Source organism: Solanum pennellii, chromosome 1, assembly GCF_001406875.1.
Source record: "Solanum pennellii chromosome 1, SPENNV200".
Taxonomy (NCBI): domain Eukaryota; kingdom Viridiplantae; phylum Streptophyta; class Magnoliopsida; order Solanales; family Solanaceae; genus Solanum; species Solanum pennellii.
The window spans coordinates 99,011,411-99,032,704 of NC_028637.1; the positions used below are offsets into that span (position 1 = coordinate 99,011,411).

A 21,294-nucleotide genomic window follows, 5' to 3' on the forward strand; every position below is an offset into this window, starting at 1 on the left:
TAAATAAATTTTATATTTATAAGCTAATGAAAATCAGATACCTTTTAGGAAAGGATTTCTAAAGCTATGAAAATTGGTAGTTTCCTATTGAGATTATTTCTCTTTTCCATAATTGATTCCTAATTTTTCTGTCTCTATATATACTCCACCGACTTAAACAAATTCTTATAATTTCTTTTCCTAATTTGTTTTAATCTTTCTTTAAAAACATTGACTGATTTCTTTTCATGTTTTAATTTTTTAATGTTTATACAGAAAGGATTTTTATTTATGTTAAAAAAGTTAGTCGCTTACTTAATTTTAGTATATTTGAACTTTAAAATATTCATTAATATTTTACTTTAGTATTTAATTCGAAAAAGAATTAAAATTATTTTTAAATTATAAGCTAATGAAAATCAGACCTTTTAGGAAAGGATTTCTAAAGTTATGAAAATTGGTAGTTTCCTATTGAGATTGTTTCTCTTTTCTATAATTGATTCCTAATTTTTCTGTCTCTATATATATTCCACCGACTTAAACGATAACAAATTTCTTCTAAATTTTTTTCCTAATTTGTTATTACCTTTCTTTAAATATTGACTGATTTCTTTTAATGTTTTTTATTTAATTTTTATGTTTATACAAAAAGGATTTTTAGTAAAATTTTATTTATGTTAAAAAAGTTAGTCGCTACTTAATTTTAGTATATTTGAATTTTGAAATACTCATTAATATTTTACTTTAATATTTAATTCAAAAAGGATCATAGTTATTCTCAAACTATTTTATTTATCTTTTCATTATTATATTTGGTATTAGGGGTAATTTTTAAAAATTTTGTTTTGTATAAATTATCACCGTCTTAAATATAAAAAGATTTCTCTTTAATGAAAATACACATTATTTTATTTACCATTTCTCCATTAAAATTTTCTGCATATAATTCATTACCAATTCATTATTTTAAAGGAGAAAACACGTCTTTTTTACGTATCTTTCTTCTATTAATTTAAATCATATAACTTCTTGTTCTATTAAATAATAAATGAGACGCGTCTTTTCATTTATCATTATTTTGATTAACTTTCTTTTTTAAGGATTGTACAAGAAAGTAAAAGTTGAGTGTTACTTTTTTTTTTTTCAATTACAAGTAATATCCTAAAATAATTTGGTTTCTAGAAAGTATTTGGTTAACTTAAGAAAAAGAGTAAATATATTCTTTAATTCAAATTGGATTGTTATATATTTTTCACTAGTCAAACAAATTTATGTATAGTGAAAATTATATTAGCACTAATTAACATGTTAATGTGTATAAGCAGGATCAATACATCAGGTCCTTGACAAATCTAGTAAAATACAAGTGTTAATTCGTTTTCATATCTTTTGATTTTGTCTTCTTTTGTAGTAATTTGTAAAATTTATTATGTATAATACATCACTATTTTAAACAAAAAACACTTTTTTTCATTTGTTTATTTTCTAATGACTCAAATCACATAACTTCTTGCCGTCTTAAATGAGGAGACGTGCCGTTTTATTTTTATTTGTTTACTAGATTATTATGGCTCCTGCAATACGGGCCCAACATGTAGTTTTATTCATGGTCTATAGTTTGACTAATATATAATCAACCGCAAATCATAGAAGTAAAATTATTATTTATTTTTTATAAATTTATAATTATAAAAAAATTTTAAATTGATATATTAATTTAATATGCAAAATACATTAATCATTTAGTAAAATACAATATATTTTATACATGATAAACTAATTTAATATACATTTTGATACATGATACATTAATCTGATATACAAGATATATTAATTTGATGCGTGAGATACATTAATATGATACACAAAAATAAGAGATTTTCAAGGTTTAAAACTAATATGGGATGAACATACTATTGGTTCCATATATAGAATATATAATAGGCACATTTGAATTCATCATTTTTATTGTCATCGTTTTTACTATGATTAAAAGAAAATATATAACTGAAACTAAAGTAGAAAACAACAAATAGTTAATCCTTTATTTCAATTTTTTTTTTTGTGTCTTATTGTCATCGATTTTTCGTTGATTAAAAGAGAATATCTCTTTCTTTTTACATGATATTACTCTCTAATTATAATCTTTTATCTAACATGTTTAACACATTAAGATCAAAAGAATATTTTGATACATTATATACGATCTTTAATTTAAGATGTATGTTCAACTGCAACAACTTGTTGGACACATTGTAGTATGCAGATAAGAAACTTGTTATAAAAATAAGTAGATCTCCAAAATTGAGGCAGTTGAACAAAAAATTTCAGATTTTTTGTTGCTTAAATAAAACTGGAGCACAGAATGCACTCAGAAGTTAATCCAGCTAGCATCAAGATTTCTTCCAAACTCTTCATCTGACATCCAAAATTGCTTCTCCTTTATGAAATAGGCGATACCCACCTGAGAAGAGAAGTCGAGAAGCAGAGCAATTGAAGAAAGAACATGGGTAAAATGTACAATTAAACTAGGGATAATACACAAGTATCACCTTAACCTATGCCCGAAATTTCAGAGATACACTTATACTATATTAAGTTTCTATTACACCTTAACTTATTTTATTAATAATTTTCTACCTTTTTTCGGCTTACGTGACACTATCTTGTGGGCACAACGCTTGTTGACTTTTTCTTCAAGCTAGTGTCACGTAAGCCGAAAAGGATAGAAAATTACTTATAAAATAAGTTCAGGAGATAATAGGTAAGTGTGTCTCTGAAATTTCGAGCATAAATTGAGGAGGTACTTATGCATTTTTTCAAACTATGCTCTTCATGTTTCTGTATAATAGAAAAAACTATTAATTTAATTAACTTTCTTTTTGACAAAAAGTATTTAGTTAAATTATGAAAAAGTAAAATATCTTATGTAATTCAAAATGAATTGTTATAATTTTTTCACAAATTAAATTGGCTTAATTATTTATGGCAATAATATTAGCACTTATTTGAGAGGTCCTAAAGTACATTATTTTAACAAAAAAAGGGGCAAAATTACTTCTTATCTATGCGGAATATATCATTTACACCCTTTGTAATATTATAGGATAACTCCGATGTTATCTCAAGAGATCACAAATGTCCCTCAAGAGTTAATACTCAAATTTAATGACGTGGCAAATCACGTGAACTGATCCCTCCACCTAAGTTGCCAACTAGGATTACCCCTTTCAATCTTGATCAAATCCTAATTCATCCTCCCAAATTAAATCCTAATTTTGAAAGAAAAAAATGAATCTTTTCCGCCTGAAGGCTCCATTATTTGAATTGAGAAAGGGAACACTCGTCTTACGTTGACCTTTGTGGTCGCCGTAATCACATTTTTAGTACCAATAACTGGTGGCTCCATCATTTGTTCCTTCGACATTTTATTTGACAACAAAATAAACTAATAAAGAAAATTAGAAGCTAAATGGTAGAAGAAGAAAAATTATATAGAAAGGATTTTTTCTTCTTGTGTTTCTAGAGTCAAATTTTAAAGTAATCCATACTTTTTGTTGTGTTCTAAACAGAAAATTAGTAGTATTGGCTGAACAACGATTGAAAAAGTTAACGATTCAATAAAATTAAACCGAAATGGAAGCATAGATGTTGATTGCAACAGAGGTATGATAGGAACTAGAAACAAATCGTGATAATAGAATCGATGAGTTACGTCGTTAACGAAAAAGATGCGATAGACTTTTGATTTGATCTGAAGGCCGATACCAGAGCTGGTGCCGGTGTCGACAGTAATGGAGTCAGGTGTAGATACGGCGGTCTACATGTGGGGATCCTAGTTGGTAGCTTAAGTGGAGGATAAGTCCACGTGGCTTGCCATATCATTGAAATTTTTGGATGTTAATTCTTGACGGATATTTTTTGTCTGTTGAGATAATGCGGGATATTTTTATTTATTCTTACCAATTTCTATAATAAAAAATTAGAAATATTTAATTTATATTTTTTAACACATGTATAAGTATCTTGGCCCCTAACAATGGCTTTATGATCTTAGGGTGAAGATGGCCCTGTCAATACATATCGATTTATTTTTTAGAATAAACGTTAGATGTATAACACATTTCTTTAAAAAGTACATTACTTAAAGGCGAAATCAGCTAATGAAAACAAATGATATTCACAAACGAAACATTAATTTTGAAAATACTATAATGAAATAGTTGATTTATAAAATTCACCTAATGCTCACTCATATGATAATCTAAATAATTAAAACATATAATGAGAAAAACTTCTAATTGCCTGCTTCTGATTCTGCATTTTAACAAAAGTACAATCTATTTTTTTGAAAAAATATGCTTAAGTCTTATTTTTTAAACCACCCATTCTATTGAGACATGCTACATAAACAAAGCTTGAAATGATTCAGATTCTTTGGAAACAATCTTCTCTCTAGTTCCTTCCAATTGCTTCTTCAACATTAACAGTTGGTTCAAATTTTGACATTCTTCGACATCTATACCTTCCACCCAATTGCGGAGACCATTTCCGTTTGGGGTCGATGAAGATTTTGACCCTAAAGATTCACCAGAAACATTAGAAGAGGAATGATGAGAATTCATCGCTGGTGTTGATATTTCTGGGCGGATACAGGTGGAAAAATACTTCTTTATAACAGAGTTAACATTTCCATAAGTATAAGGCTTGCCAAAAGGTGAAATAACAACAGAGGTAACACGAGAACTTGACATGGACTCAAGTTCTTCAGATTTTCTGAAAAGTCCTTTCCTTCTTTTCGAAAATGCCACCATTCTAGCAGTTTGCTTTGTGATTTTCTCGATCTCTATTTTCTTCTTTCCTGTTCCCATTCTCCTTAATTCCTTCTTCTTCAACAAGTAAAATTTGTTTTGAAATTTGGGGTGTTTCTATGGTTTGGTGGAAATGTCTATTTATAGGAAGAGATTGAAAATCAAATATCTATAAAAATTGTTTCTTTTCCATATTTGGTTTCTGAAAATTTGTAGGCATATATGGAATCCAGTTTAATTCTTTAGAAATAAATCTTGACCTTTCATTTATTTTATTTCTTAATTTGACTTGTGAATTGTGATTATATAGTAGTTGAAGTTTGGAAGTAAGCAATATACCAAAAGGATCTTAAATATGTTCATCTTAACCCCCTAGGCTCTAAAGTGTCACGTCCCGCCACATGACAATTAAATTTTGCGTCCGGATGGAAGCGAAAGGGTCTAGAGTGGTGGAGAGGTTTGCGGAGAACTCTACAAACTTCTAGACTAATATAGAAGGCTAGAGAATTTCTTAGAATAACTTAGATATTTTCTTGGAAAGATTTAGAAATTCCAAGATTGTGTAGAATTTTCTAGAGAGGGACTAAAGTGTAAATAAGGAGGGACTTGTACAATAAATAATATTTACACTTAGGTCCTTAGGAGGTAGTATAAATAGGGGCTGACATTCATTTGCAAGGCATCCAAGCTTGAAACAAGCAAACCAAGCAAAGTTGTGAGCATTCTCCAAGCAATACAAAAGTCTTCTTCCAAAGTTCTCTTTTGTTCTTTTGAAGTCTTTCGTTGCATTCTCTTAGCGTTCTGAGTCTTAAAGGCTTACTTGAGCTTACAAGATCGTGAAAGACTCGTGAGAAAGTTGTCAAGTGTCGTATGGAGTCTTAGCAAATACTCTAAGTCCGTGACAAAGTGATATCAGAGCAGGTTTGACACTAAGGGAATGGCTACCGAAGGAGACGTAAACGGTGCTAGCACCACCAACGTCCGTATGGATGGTGGAAAGAATAACCAAAAGGGGAAGAAACATCAAAAGGGTAATGAGGAGGTGCTGCCCGAGCTCACACCTAGCGAAGCGCTAACATCTCATCCACCATCGACTACCGAAGCAAGTGACGAAGAAATGGACGAAGACCATAGACGTCACCGCTGGAGAAGAATGGGTCGCAAGGGTGGAAGTGGCGAGACAGGCCGGCGAGATCTTAGGCTGGCGCATGAACGTGGCAGACGGCAGGTTCAAGACCCTTGAGGACTTCACCCTTGAGGAGATCGAGAACATCCGTAAGAAGTTGGAGGGTCGCCAGCAGGCCGAGTTCGAGATGAAGGAAGCCATCACTTCCTTGGAGTGTCAGCTTATTAATGTGCTTAACGCAAAGGAGACCATCACTTCCTTGGAGTGTCGGCTCATGGAGGCGATGAGCACGATTGAGACCATGAAGGCCGAGATAAAAGCACTCAAGGAAGGTACGAAAGTTGGAGGATTGTGGTCGTTCGACCGAGATAAGGAGACCAAGGTCGAAGCTCCCAAGCCACCTATGTTCAAAGGCGCCCGTGACGCGCAAGAGGTAGAGAATTTCTTGTGGCACTTGGAGAATTACTTCAAGTGTAATCGAGTAAAGAACAACGAAAATAAGATCAACACAGCTGTGTTGTATCTTTCGGAGATGGTCATGCTATGGTGGAGGCGTAAAGAGTGGGAAATAGGGAAGGAGCGTTGCACCATCAACACATCGGAGCAATTTCGCGACGTCATCTATGAGGCGAAGCGCAAGTTTAGGGAACTGAAGCAAACGGGCAGCAGACGCGCATATGTGCAGGAGTTCACCACCCTTACGCTTCAGATTCCCAACCTCACGGATGAAGATATGTTGTTCCACTTCATGGATGGGCTTCAAAGTTAGGCCAGGACGGAGTTAGAACGCCGACAGGTCAGGACGATTGATGAAGCCATCAGCAGGTCGAAGTGTTGACAGACTTCAGGCACGAGAATCCCGACAGAGCCAAAGGAGATGAGATGAGAGGTTGTCATGACCATGGTGGGGGAGATCGTGGCAAAGGCGAGGAGCAGCGGCCACATCCTAAGAAGCATGATACTTATAAGTCCGATGGCAAGAAGTCTGGATGTCATGGCAACACGGAGAGAAAGACAGAGGTTGCCAAAATAGGTGGTGGGCCGCATGGCTATGCAAGGTGCCCCGAGCTGAAGAGCCTTGGTGCTATCCTGCGAGAGCGGAAAGAGAAGGAAGCACATGAGCAAGAACAAGGTGCGGAGACAACGCAGTTGGGCTTGATAGGACTATGAGGAGATATCACCAAGCAACCAGAGAAGCCAAGAATAGGCGGCGCGCAGTATGTCGACATCACAATCAATGGAAGACCCGCTCGTGCTATGGTCGACACAGGTGCAGAGGTCAATATCATGACCAAGACGGCAGCGACAAGGTTGGGGCTGCGTTACAGTCCAAGTAACACCCAACTTAGGACGATCAATGCACCACCGACTCCTGTGAGTGGAGTCGCGCATGGAGTAAGCATCACGCTAGGCGAGTGGCAAGGTAAAACCAACTTCACTGTCGCTCCTTTAGATCTCTTTGATATAATTCTTGGGCATAAGTTCTTCTAAGAGTGTCACACGGTGATCGATCCTTACCTTCAACGACTTCTGGTAATGGAGAAAGGAGGAACATGCATGGTTCTCCTAAGTAAGGCACCAAAGACGGAAGGACAAGTGCGACTTACGACCATGCAGCTCGAGAGAAGCAATAAGAAACGGGGGACGACATTCACAACCACCATTACAAGTTTGAAAGAAGACGATGGTGCTAAGAAGTCCTTGCCACCAGGCATGAAGAAGCTTCCAAGAGGGAACAACGTCGTGATGCCAAAGAAGCCACCGAGGCGCTTGCCTCCTAGGAAGGAGGTAGATCATGAGACTGAGTTCGAAGAGGTAAAGAAGCAATTGAAGGAGTTGCGCGAGGGCATTGATCGAGTAAATGGACTATTGGTCGCGCGTACGAGAAGACAAGTCTCGGTCTTCGATGAAGTGGCGATGCGACGCGGTCGTTGCATCCATAGGTGGGGGAGAGCACGTCCCGCCACATGACAATTAAATTTTGCGTCCGAATGGGAGCCGAAGGGTTTAGAGTCTTGGAGAGGTTTACGGAGAACTCTAGAACCTTCTAGACTAATATAGAAGGCTTGAGAATTCCTTAGAATACTCTACAATAACTTAGATATTTTCTTGGAAAGATTTAGAAATTCCAAGAATGTGTAGAATTTTATAGAGAGGGACTAAAGTGTAAATAAGGAGGGACTTGTAAAGTAAATAATATTTACACTTGGGTCCTTAGGAGGTAGTATAAATAGGGGGTGACATTCATTTGCAAGGCATCCAAGCTTGAATAAAGCAAACCAAGCAAAGTTGTAAGCATTCTCCAAGCAATACAAAAGCCTTCTTCCAAAGTTCTCTTTTGTTCTTTCGAAGTCTTTCTTTGCATTCTCTTAGCGTTCCGAGTCTTAAAGGCTTACTTCATCTTACAAGATCGTGAAAGATTCGTGAGTAATTGTCATGTGCCGTACGGAGTCTTAGCAAATACTCTAAGTCCGTGACAAAATTCATCGTTTGGGGCCTCCATTTTTAAAAAAATTACTTGTATATGTTATTTAAAAAAAATAAAAAATTATATTTACTATAATTGCTATGATTTCTACTAAGAAAATTGCATATGAGATGAATATAAATTTGAATTTCGTAAGTTCTATGAGTGCTATGATTTCTACTAAGAAACAATTTGATGAAAGTATGAACAACGACATCACAAAGTCCCTTGAAGAATCTTTTAGAGTTGATTACTTTATGTATGTAGAGTAGATCAAATTAATTTTTTTCACTTCAAATTACTTTTTTCACTTCAAAATAGTTTTGAACCAATTGAAGTATATGAAAAAAATTTAATATCTTATTTAATGATAAAATATTGATATCACTAGATGCTTAGAATTTTAAAACATATTGCCTTAACCTTGAACTTTCTTTTAACACGTAATAATTATTCTGATATGATGACTAAGAGTTATTTTTGAATTAAAAGTATTTAGAAAAATAATACAAGTAGAAGATAATGATCTGATGAAATGGCTCAAGCAAACAAAAAGACTTGATTCTTTTCTAAATGCACATATTGCTTATAGAATAATGATAAGAGTTCATGTAATTGTTGCCTCAACCCAGAGAAAATTTTTGGAAATTAAAATTGATTTAATCTTCTTTAAGATCAACAATCCTTCAAGAGAGATCGAATATATTGACTATATTATCATTCAAAAAGAAATTATTAAGACAAATTCATTATAAATCAATACTTAATGACTTCGCATTTAAAATAGCTAGAAAAGTAAATGTTAAATAAAAGTATATATGTGAAAAAAATATTTGCGCTTCTCTCTTAAGTTTCGCCTTAGATCCCCCAATGTTGTTGAGGCGACGCTGATCTCAAATTAGTTTATGTTAAAAAAATATGAAAAAATAATCAAAATATGGTTAGTGCTTTATTTTTAGATTGTAAAAATATTTCATTATATTGGAATGATCCTTATTTATAGTAAAAGGTGTTTATCTTGACTCTATATATATTCACTTGATTCATATTGTTCTTAATGTATAACGAAAGATATTCACTCTGCTCAATTAGTGCAAACCTAATAGATTTATAAATTTAAATTAAAAAGTGTTTAAATTTAATTGTAAATCTCATGTAACTAACAAAATTTACCATTGTTATCTTGTTAAGAAAAACTTCATGAAATCTAACATCATTGTCTCTTCATTTCGAATGAAATTTACTATTTTCTCTTCCTTAAAATTTACCTATAATATTTATAAGTAAGATATAATTTTTGTTTATTTCAGTTTTAAGATAGAAGAGGTCCGAGACCAATAAACGTTCATTGTGAAGTAGTGTTATTTTTTATGGAAAAAATGCACAAGTACCCCCACTTCAAACCTATCTGAAATCTCAGAGAGACACTTATACTATATTAAGGTTCTATTACCACCTTGAACTTATTTTATAAAATATTTTCTATCCCTTTTCGGCATACATGACACTTTATTGAAGATCCAGCGCGTGTTGACTTTTTTTTTTCAAGTTAGTGTTGTGTAGGCCGAAAAGGGATAGAAAATTATTTATGAAATAAGTTGAGAGGTAATAAGACCTTAGTATAATATAAGTGTGTCTATAAAATTTTGGGCATAAATTAGGGGGTGCTTATGTATTTTTCTTTTTTTTATTATAAACTTGTTACACAAAAATGTGAAATGAGGTTTTAATGACTTCAAATGGATTTCAAGATAAAGATTTATTTTTGAGGAAAATTGTGTGTTTTGCCTTTGATTTCTGCTCTAAATCAATCAGGGTTGTATTTGGAAAAAAATAAAAATTCTCTCTCCAGACGCATATGAAATTATTTTTGTTTGCTCTTAACATGATTTCAGCCCTAGTAAATTGATCAGGGGTTAATTTAAATAATGTCGACGATTCTATTTCGAAGTCTCCATCATATCTTCTCACCCTCCGTTATCAATGACATTTTTTTGTTAGTGACAATACTAAAAAGGCATTGTGTACTGAGATTGTGTTATTTAGTTACAATCAGATATCTTCGTTGAAATCCAATCTAAATAAAAAACGAAAAGACAAAAAAAAAAAAAAAACTTCAAGCTCTCCTTCAATGGTGAAGCTGGGAAGAAGAAGAAAGAAAATGATATAACTAACAACCCTTTTCTTCACTGATCAAACCAATTCTCAGTTTTGTTCAACAATCTCAATGATGCTTTCTACATATTAGACCTGAATGAGAAACTTATTCTTAAAATCTAAAAAGTTAATTAAATTTTTATTTTTATTAAATTAAAGAGTATAGATTGGAGTCGGTGAAATCTTTAATTGTTATTTTTTTCTTTTTTCTAATTTTATAAAAATATTGTTGTTATTTTTTTTTCTAATTTTATCAAATTATACATAATATAATATGTAAAATATAAAATAATAATTTATAAACTTAAAAGAAAACATAACATTAATTGTATAAATATAAAAAATAAATTCTTAAATAAAATTTAACCAAATTTATAAGATATATATGTCAATTAATTAATAAGAGATTCATTGGTAAATATGTATATATGAAAGGGAAATTTTACAATTGAGAAAAGGAATTTTTTATTTTTGATTCTGTTTTTTTTAAGCAAATTCTTTTTTTTAGTTTTTATCCCAATAGTAGAAAAACTATTTCTACTTCTATTTAAAAGCACTTTTATTGATTTGCCAAAAATGATTTTTTTTTCAACAAAGCTTTTACTCCTCAAAATAAATGCTTTCGGCCTACCATTGCAAAAATACTCTATTGATATCATCGTTAAAATAAGAATAAATGACAGAAATCTCACATTTAAATTTTCTTATTATCATTATCCTCCATTAGTTTTATAAATTTTTAAAAATTTTTATTTTCGCACATCATATTGATGTATCAGCGCATCATATTAATATATCTCACCTACCAGATTATTGTATTATGTATAAAATGTACATCAGATTAGTGTATCATGTATAAAAGGTAATGTATCTTACTTAACATTAATGTATCTCGTGTATCAGATTAATATATCAACACTTATATTATTGTATCAATTTGAGAAATTTCTGTAATTATAAATTTATAAAGAATAAATGATAATTTTATCATAAAAATATGTGATATATATTCTTTGCCCTTACTTTATGTCAATTGAGTGTTAATATAATTTTACCATTTTGTCAATTGAGTGTTAATATAATTTTACCATAAATAACGAAGCCAGTTTGATTTGTGAAAAATCTATAACAATCATATTTGAATTAAATAACGTATTTTAATTTTCTTTTATTTAACTAAATACTTTCTAGAAGCTAAATTACTTTAGAAAATTACTCGTAATTAGAAAAACCTCTCACTTTCTTGGTAGAATTCTCATAGATATTGAATTAGAGCAACTTTCACATATATATAAAATATAAAATTTATATTTGTATGTTATGGTGAAATTTGTATAATTATGCTTCATCACAAATATAAATATGTGAATTTCACTATACATATACAAAAAAAAAACAGTTGAATAATTTGCTAGACATATACAAAAAAACCAATTGTATAATTTGCTATGCATATACAAAAGAAAGCAGTTGTATACAATTCAATTGTATAATTTGTGTATGTATAAAACGGGAAAGAGAGAAAGACAAAAGAAAATTGGGTAGGGAAATATTTGTATTGTATAATTGTAAGTGTATAGGACGAAGATATGTATATTTACATATGTATATACAATTTTCTCTCACTTTATACAAATAGAAACGTAATTTATACATTTCGTTTCTATTTGTATAAGCGACAGAGGCGAGGGTGGCGAGCGAGATTTGGGAGAATGACGAGCGAGATCTGAGAAAGGGGAGAGAGGTAAATGAAAATATATGTATATATACAATTTTTTCTCGATTTATACAAACACAAACGCATTTTATACATTTGTGTTTGTATAAAAGCGAGAGGGAGCGAGAGAGGGAGAGTGGCGAGCGAGAATCTGAGGGAGAGACTGACAAATAATTTGCTACATGGCATAATTAAATCAAAGTGTGGTTATAGTAGTTATGTGATTTTAATCAATATAATATAGACAAATAAAAAAATATTTTTTGGTTTAAAATCGTGATGAATTATACTTTCTCCGTCCGGTATTATTTGTTATGATTTCTATTTTTAGAGTCAAACTATAAAAACTTTGACTAACATTTTAAGATGCATTTTTTATCATATTAGTATGCAAAATATTGTAATTTATAGTACTTTTCATATAGTTTTAGAATATCTAATTTTTTTTATTTAAAATATCGAATTAATGTGATCTAATTTACCTTTAAAAATTAGTTAAATTGACTTTCGATAAATGCAAAATCACAAATATTTCCGAACCGAAGAAGTACATGAATAAATCAAAAGTTACCACAAAAAAGGGCATGAAAAATACGTCTTTCCGTTTAAGATGGTACTAATAAGCTCACGAATAAATTTTAGATTTTTTTAGATGGTACTAATAAGCTATACACGAATAAATTTTGGATTTTTTTTTTAAAAAAAATAGATTCTTCGTAATGGTTGATATGAAACTGTTATGAAAAAAATACTAATTTCATATGCCTTAAGACATATGTTACTTGTTTTGTCAAGAGACATTGGCCCTTTGACCGTCGGATTCATACAAGACAACATGTTAACGTTTACTTGAGTGCTAATATAATTATCGGTAACTTTCACACGTAACAAACATAAAATTCATATTTATATGTTATAACAAAATTTGCATAATTGCATTATATAACAAACATATGAATGTATAATTCGCTGTACATATATAATTGGAGCGAATTATATAAAACGAAGTGTATAAAACGAGAAAGAGAGAGAGACTTGGGCAGAGAAGTGTATAAAACGAATTGTATAATTAGTGTATAGAACGATTATATACAATTTGAATTTGTATAGAATGAGAAAGAGAGAAAGTCAAAAGAGACTTGGGCAGGAAATATACAGTTAAATCGAATTGTATAAAACGAGAAAGAGAGAAATTATATACAATTTGAATTTGTATAAAACGATTGTCGACACACTCTTTAAATTAATAAATATTAATTTATCAATTAATAATATCTCTATAAAATAATAATATTTAATGATCCTAATTTAGAGAGCTTTTACCGTATGTTACTCTATTATTTATAATATCGAACTTCCCATATTTCATCTTCCATATATATAATTGGAACTTTTTAAATTTCTCCATTAACTATTAATTAATTTAGTCAACTTATATTTTCTAATACAAAAAAAATTGGAGTCTTTAAAAAGTTTTATCAATTAATAAAATAAAGACTAATTTATTATTATTATTATATATATAGAAAAGAATTCCAAAAATCATCAAAACAAAATTAGAAAGTGTTAAGTTTTGATGTAAACCCCATATGACTAACAAATTTCACCATTTTGATCTTGTTTAGTACCTCCAAAGAAAAACTTCATGAAACTTAACATTATTATCTCTACTTTTTGAATAAAATTTACTATTTTCTCTTAAAATTTACGTATGACATTTATAAGTAAAATAATTTTGGTTTATTTTAAGTTTAAGCTAGAAAAGGTCCAATACTAATAAACATTTCATTGTGAAGAAGTGATATATTTTTTGGTAATAAACTTGTTATACAAAAGTGTGAAATGAGGTTTTGATGACTTCAAATGGATTTCAAAATAAAATTTATTTTTGAGAAAAAAAGAAACTAATAATTAGTCATCTGAATTATTATCCTTTTTTATGTACTACTAAACATAAAACATGTTTATTTTTGTGAAAATGAATACTTTTGGTCCAAGTTAAAACTGAATCTACAAAACTAACATATCTAGAGTAAAAAATTAAGGGAACGATATAACTGAAGTTTGAAAAAGTTCCCATTAATGAATTAAAAATGAACACGCAACTAATTTCTCGAAATACTTGTTACCTTCCCACCACACATGTATGAATAACTCAGACACATTGGATTTCTCTTTGAATTGGTTAATGAAACCAACTGATATTCACAAATCACTCAAAAAATAATATTGCATATGGTAAATCTAAACTAATACAATATATAGAAGAGGAGGAGCAAACTTCAAATAGTCAGTTTTTGTTAATACATTCTGAACTGTATGGTTACAACATGAATTGAAAAGTTTTTTCCATGCACTTGCTTCACACTGTCAAAACAACATGACATTTTGATGTAAACACACAAGCCTAAAGAAACCATTCTTTCTGCAAAGTATAAAGTTAATACTATCTCAAGAAATGACACCTATAACACATGAACCCTTGAAAGAATTTCTCTCGTAGTCGATCTTGAATCACTTCAGACCATAAAGAAAAATAAAAACAATGGCAGTAGTAGCAGCAGCAACACCAAACCAAAGTCAAAACACCAAAAGGGAAAAAAAGAAGCTAAGCACCTTTGATCAACTCTTGTAATAGTTAGAGAAGATCAGACATCCTTCTTCTGTGGTGAGCTAGTGGTTTTCTAGGTTTTGGATCCGAGGGCGCCATAGTCTTGCTTTGTGGTAGGATAGATGGCTTGATATCTGAATCATCGCCATACTTAATATCCCCTGCCATGGTATTAGTTTCACTATAACGTGATCTTTTATTTGAAGTCCGTAAGTGAGCTTTGAAACGACGTTCAAAGCTATTTGATTGTGAACCAGAAATTTGCATAGAGCTCCTAGCCCATGATCTCACACTTTTTGGTCTGCTATGGATTTCCTTTTCTGCTGTAGTCTCTCTTATTCGACTGGCAACCGTGGAACTCATGAATCGAGGCACCGAGCTATTGACATTTGTTTTTTGTCCCTTCTCAGAGTTTCTTGGAGTTACTGTGATTTCAGGAACGTTTTGCTTTGGGGTTATAGGAAAGGTTTCTTCATCTTCAAGTGGCTGATATTTCTTCATGAAAAGCCTTTTGTTTTCACTCAATAAAAAATCAGCCTTCTGTATTTGAGTACAAAGTTCTGTACATCCTTCTTCAGCTTCCTTCATTTGCTCCTCAAGCTCCGCGATCCTCTTTTCTTTTTGCTTCTTTGATTCCTAAAGGAATTCAAAACAATAAATAAGGTTAAGTCGCAAGGTCATCAAAAACGATACAAAAAACTGGTAAAAGAGAGGCTTACTTCTGAGAGCTCTCTATTGCATTCCGCTGCTCTTGCTCTCTTTGCAAAGGTACAGGAGCATGTTGTTTCTCCAACATCCTCTTCGTATGGACTAACATGGACTACCATCAAAACTTTTGATTTATCACCTAAAGCGGTAAGTTCAAAGAAATAAGTTATGAACAACTTAACATTTTTAGATGTCGAAGTACCAAGGCAAACAAGAGAGTTTTTTGCATCAAAAGCCAACAAGTCAAAATTTCAAGATTCCTTATAACTCCTAGTCACTGAGTGGATACAACAAAATATTGCGCTACTGCTACCAAAAAATTATCATTGTCCAAAATGTGAAAATTATAATAGTTCTGACATGCATGCAAGGAAATGGCTTTTCAGGAATGAGAGTATTTACCTAAAGAATCCTTGAGAACTTGTGTCAATTTGCTATTTCTGCAATCAAAAGTTGCAACTTCATTAGTTAACGGAAAGCACCACTTCCAAATATTTACTCGCATAGCTCTTTTCTATTGAGCAGTGTAATAGTGGAACAGAATAAAACTCAAGCAAGCAGAACACTGAGAAAGTGCTACCAAAATGCAGACAAGAAAACCAAATTCCATTTACGAACTAAGAAACTCGAACATATTCACCTACCTATAAGGAACGTGGCCTTTCTTTCTTCTAAGAGCTGCAATAACATCACCTAGTGCAGAAAGAGAGAGATTTATTGCCCTCCCCTCGTCAAGGGTTTGTCCAGTAGCTCCTGTTTTAAGTAAGCGCTCACTCCCTCCAAGATCAACCATCCACAGTTTGCTTGCTTCTGCTTTACCTCCCAAAGTATCCCCATAGCGATATATACTGATCCTCGTCAAGCTAAATACAAAAAAATAAACAGATAAAGTAACTGTTGAACCAAAGTAAACCAATTAAAGACGAGAAAGACTTCTACACAAACTGGACACCCACCAATGCGATCTGCTGGATGTTTCATTTACATTCGTCCATGATGTGGATCTAACTCGCCTCCCCTTATGATACCACCATTTTGCTTTCGTAAAATTAGAGATTTCTACCTCAGTCAAACCATCGATTTCAACTGATCCTTTTGAATCTGTTTGAATATTTAGATTGCTGTAATAGTGTTAGCCAAACTATACCAGGAAATTCCAAGTGGATCATTAAATTACATCCTCCTTTATAAGGAAGGACAAGATATGGTAATTACCATCTCGATGCAGTGTATTTACGACTGGAAGGCCTTGGAGCAAGCAAATCCCTTATACTGCCCAAATAGACTTCGAGCATACTAATCGAAAATGTATATGAACTCGAGCTATCTGAAGAGGAAAGGTTAAAAAGCTCCTGAAGAACACGAGGAATGATCCCTGGAGACTCTGTGATTCCCTCCTAAAGAACACAAGAAAAACTCCTAGATCATTTCTACAAGTATTCTTCATGACAATGTCACAAATACCAAGTAAGTCAAGATAACTAACCATAGTATATGTCTTGCCAGTTCCAGTTTGTCCATAAGCTAATATACATACATTGTGCCCATCAAGTGCAGATCTGATAATTGGATCAACCTCAGCAAAAACATTTTCTACAGAATGTTCAAGCATAACAAATGCATTAACTAAATTTCTTAGGGAACAAGATTAGTCAACTTTTAACACATAAATATTACCAACCTTGGAGTGATTCCTGAGGGAAAACCTTGTCAAATTCAAATTCTTTCCTGCTTCCACCAGATCTTACTACAATCTTCTCCGATTCAACAGAAATCGGCTGATGAGTTCTCTGTTTATCTGTTGGAGAAAATGGTCTAACTCGGGAAAACACACGAATGCAACCTACATTTGGAAATATTAATGTCTCTCATTCAGAACACATAAATGAAGGAAGGACAAAAATGTATTCAATTTAGAAGATCTCAAATAAAGTAAATATACAAACAAGAAATCACCTTTAATGTCTAGTATCTTATTCAATGCCTCTCTTCTTTTTTCATCCAAAGATCTCTCTTTATGCCTCAAACTCGCAATTTCACCTGCAATACCATAAGCAACAAAAGAAAGTTCAAATAATGAAAATTTTAAATCTCAGTCAAATGACAAACAAATCCCAGGAAAAAACACCTTCTAAATTCAAAATCATCTGCTCAAGCTGAAACTTTTCATCTTCTTGAACTACATTGACATCTGTGAAAGTTGAAGGAATCTCTTGGGAAGTCTCATCATCCTTGGAATCTGGATTTGATACTATTGGAGAAGAATTTTCCAAAGCTTTCCCATTTTCCAAAGGCAATGGCATATTTTCATCTTCAGTAGAAATAAACATTGCTCTCAAGCCCTTGAAGAATACATAAAAGAATAGGCTTCTTTCTCAAGAACTTATGCGAAATTTGACATAAAATTTCAATCTTTGTCAAAAAAAAAAAAAAAAGTCAAATCTTGAAACGATCAAAATTTAATCTTTTTTTTTAAAAACCAAATCTTTGAGTTTAAAAGAATCAGATGATCGAAATCCAATCTTTCTCAAGATTAAAGACCAAATCTTTGAAGAGAACCCCAACCAGAGAAAAGGCCAAATCTTTTGGTCAAAAGAACACAAGTAGTCAAAAATTCTTCAACACAAATTTGGATTCTTGCTCAAATGACACTACAGCAGAAACTGAGCTGACCCACAAGAAGATGCTGCTAGATCGACCAACCAAGAACCCCTTTAACAATAAAATATAAACAAGTTTCAGATTCTATTAATAGTAAAATATATAAAGAAGTAAGATTGAAGCTACATCTGTTAAATAACCTAAAATAAGAAAAAGGAATCCAAAGAACAAATGCAGGAAGAAAACAAAAAAATGGGACTAGTTTTTTCCAGATATCCTATAAGTTAGAACCATGAAAAGAAACAAGGCCTAATCTCTCTCTCTTAATTAAAGCTTGTCATAATTATGTGATTTTAAACATCATGAAGAGAAATTAAATACTCTATTAAAAGAACATTTTTCCTTGATCTATGGGTTATCAATTTTCTTTTAAAAAAAAACTTTTTTTTTCTGTTTTTTCAATTTTTCAATGATTGATCACTCCATGAAAACTCTTTCATAAAGGTGATGAAAAGCTTTTTAGACAGTTGGGCTGTTAATTTGACTAAAATGAAACATTTGGAAAAAGAAGAAAAATTTATATGTGAAGAAAAAAAAGTGGTTTTAGAGAAGAGGAACGTGAGGAGCGGAGGGAACATTTAAAAGTAAGCATTGAGAAAAAGTTGTATTTTTTTAATTTTATTTTAGTATATGTGGTGAGATATTATCCTTAACTTTGAATTATTGAATTTTGACAAAACCTAAGTGGTGGTGAAGACGTTAAGTGTTCTCCACATAAGGAGCGTTTCCCTCGGGGTCTTATCCGTCATTTCGATTTAATATTATTGCATTTTAATATAAATGTGTAATATTATGTGAAATTTTTTTTCGTATTTTTCTTATACAAAACGTAGCACCCAATTTTCTAAGATTAGAAAAACAAAAATAGCTCAATTCAAACTTTTTAGTCTAATATGAGAAATGTTAGAAACACAATTTTTAAAATTTCCTTCTCACTAAATAAATAAAGAGAAAGACAAAAGTTTAACATCTGACGATTATTAAGAGATCTATCTAATTAGAGGAAAATGATAAAAAGGAAAAATCCTTTTTGTCAGGTAAAATAAATATGTTATTTTATTTTTTAAAATATTTTTATTCTTTTAACATTAATATATTTAATTAAAAAATATTTATTTATTTAAAAGTAAAAAAAATATTATAGATTTTTTAAAATTCTTATCATTTAGCATTTATCCACCATAAAAATGGTTCCTTAAAGTTTGATAGAGTTCAAAATAGTTTCTTGAATATATACGGACTAATTTTGATTGAAATTTATTGAATTTTGTGTATTACATTTTAAGGAAATTATGAAAAAAAATAGCGAAAACTTATATTTAGTGATACAATATTTATGGTTTTTTGTTATTTTCTTATTATTACTATTAGAGCTTGATAAAACTTTTTAAAATGTAATTTCTATTATTTCTATATCTTTTTGATGTCTAGTAAATGAACTTGTGTTGCATATTAGGAATTTGATGAGATTTTTTATATTTATAATTTGAACATCTTTTTTCATAATTTTTGTCTAATCCAACAAATTAAGTTTGTTAAAAAGTAATTGTTACTTTTGATAAATTTAAAAGACTAGAAATTAGAATCATAATGTGTATTCTTAAAGAAATTATTTTGAACGTACTCTAAACGCAAGGGACCATTTCGTCATTTTTTAAACCCAATTAATATGATAAAAGTTTATCCACCCAATATTTACATCTTCTAATTTGTTCATTAATCCCCCATATTTCTCTTGCTTTTCCATATTTCTTCTAGTATACTAGTAACTCCATCATCCACTTTTACTTATTTGTTATATCAAATATTTTTAAAAAAATATTTATTTTTATCTATTTAAGTTAAATTTTAAGAAATAATTTATTATTTATTTATTTATCCTTGATAATAAAAGAGTAACATGCTTTTTTTTTCCATATTTAAAGAAAATTTTTAAAAAATCTCATTAAATAACGGGCCCATCCTAACTTAGATCCTTAAACCTTCAAATGTTGGGTTAGGCATAATTGGATTGGGCTAACTATTTTAACGACTCCAATGAAAGATCTCTTTTGGGTTGAATACATCAATAACCTCTTAAATTTATCAATAAATTATGTTATAATATGTTTTAATTAAGTATATGATGGAATATTTTTATTCGAACTTTCAACTCATATCTTGAAAAAGTTACTTATTACATATTTGTTCAAGCACACGTTAAGCATCACTATAATAAAAATAATATTTAGTGGTAATAAATATATACACATTAACAAAGATAATAAAGTATTTTTATTAGCATTAGTTAATTGTCATTGGATTCAGTGTTGCTTTAGGCTTTATGGACATCTACAATGAGTATTAAATGCCGCTAAAAATACACTTATAATGACAATTAAGTTATCATCATTAATTAATTGTCAATAAAAGATAATTTTTCATGTAGTGTATATAAGTTAGTCAAAAAAAACGTGTCTTGTCATATAATCACAATTTTATACATATCAACATCAATTAAAAGCATGTATGAAGTTTCACAACTAATTGAGACTAATAATGCATGTATTAAAAAGTGATGTATTTTATGTGAGTAATTTGTTTATGTAATAGGTGTTTAACAACACACGCAAAAGCTTTTTTCAGAAATTTAAAAATTTCTAAAAGATACTTATGATATGTTCATATCAATCAACGCATGTCAAAAAAATTAATTGTCTAAATAAAAGTTACTAATAAATTTAACAAATTTGTGAATATACTCTATAATTTTTTCGTTTTTAAAAAAACTTTAGGCATTTTCCAACCCCTATCTCAAGTGGTGCTGAACATGATAAGGTATTCCAAGTTGTTAAAAAAATTTGATTTCAAAGTAAAATTTGAGAGGAATGACTTTTACCCTTTTCTAATAACAGTAATTATACTTTTATTTGTTAGATAAATTTACTTTAGGGTGAAAAAATCATTTATATTTGTTAACAATAGTTAAAAAATTAACACCCATCTATTTTATTTTTGACATTTTTCAATCCTTCATATACAAAATATATTTTTAATCCTTTTACGAATTAATTGTAA

General features: G+C 30.7%; 2 protein-coding genes across 2 annotated transcripts; both read right to left on the reverse strand.

Annotated features, from left to right (window-relative positions):
* Positions 1 to 4,277: 4,277 nt before the first annotated feature.
* LOC107025457 (MADS-box protein SVP-like) lies at positions 4,278 to 5,044 on the reverse strand. Its single transcript, XM_015226247.2, has one exon. It carries the CDS (start codon positions 4,848 to 4,850, stop codon positions 4,383 to 4,385), a length of 468 nt encoding a protein of 155 aa, XP_015081733.1. The 5' UTR covers positions 4,851 to 5,044; the 3' UTR covers positions 4,278 to 4,382.
* Positions 5,045 to 14,519: 9,475 nt separating this feature from the next.
* Positions 14,520 to 18,823, reverse strand: LOC107023105 (kinesin-like protein KIN-14U). The gene is made up of 10 exons (XM_015223702.2): positions 17,705 to 18,823; positions 17,533 to 17,616; positions 17,258 to 17,419; positions 17,063 to 17,169; positions 16,792 to 16,973; positions 16,533 to 16,697; positions 16,221 to 16,439; positions 15,979 to 16,016; positions 15,588 to 15,715; positions 14,520 to 15,504 (listed from the first exon to the last, which is right to left on the reverse strand). Exons 1-10 carry the CDS (start codon positions 17,904 to 17,906, stop codon positions 14,896 to 14,898), a joined length of 1,896 nt encoding a protein of 631 aa, XP_015079188.1. The 5' UTR covers positions 17,907 to 18,823; the 3' UTR covers positions 14,520 to 14,895.
* Between the last annotated feature and the right edge of the window lie 2,471 nt (positions 18,824 to 21,294).

Bases quoted from the DNA above. Each gene is read 5' to 3' on its own strand.
- LOC107025457 (XM_015226247.2), bottom strand. From the start codon at position 4,850: ATGGGAACAGGAAAGAAGAAAATAGAGATCGAGAAAATCACAAAGCAA.
- LOC107023105 (XM_015223702.2), bottom strand. From the start codon at position 17,906: ATGTTTATTTCTACTGAAGATGAAAATATGCCATTGCCTTTGGAAAAT. The intron at 16,698-16,791 runs GTAATTACCATA...ACACTATTACAG, and splicing joins AAATACACTGCATCGAGATG to CAATCTAAATATTCAAACAG. The intron at 15,716-15,978 runs GTAAATACTCTC...TTACCGCTTTAG, and splicing joins AGTTCTCAAGGATTCTTTAG to GTGATAAATCAAAAGTTTTG.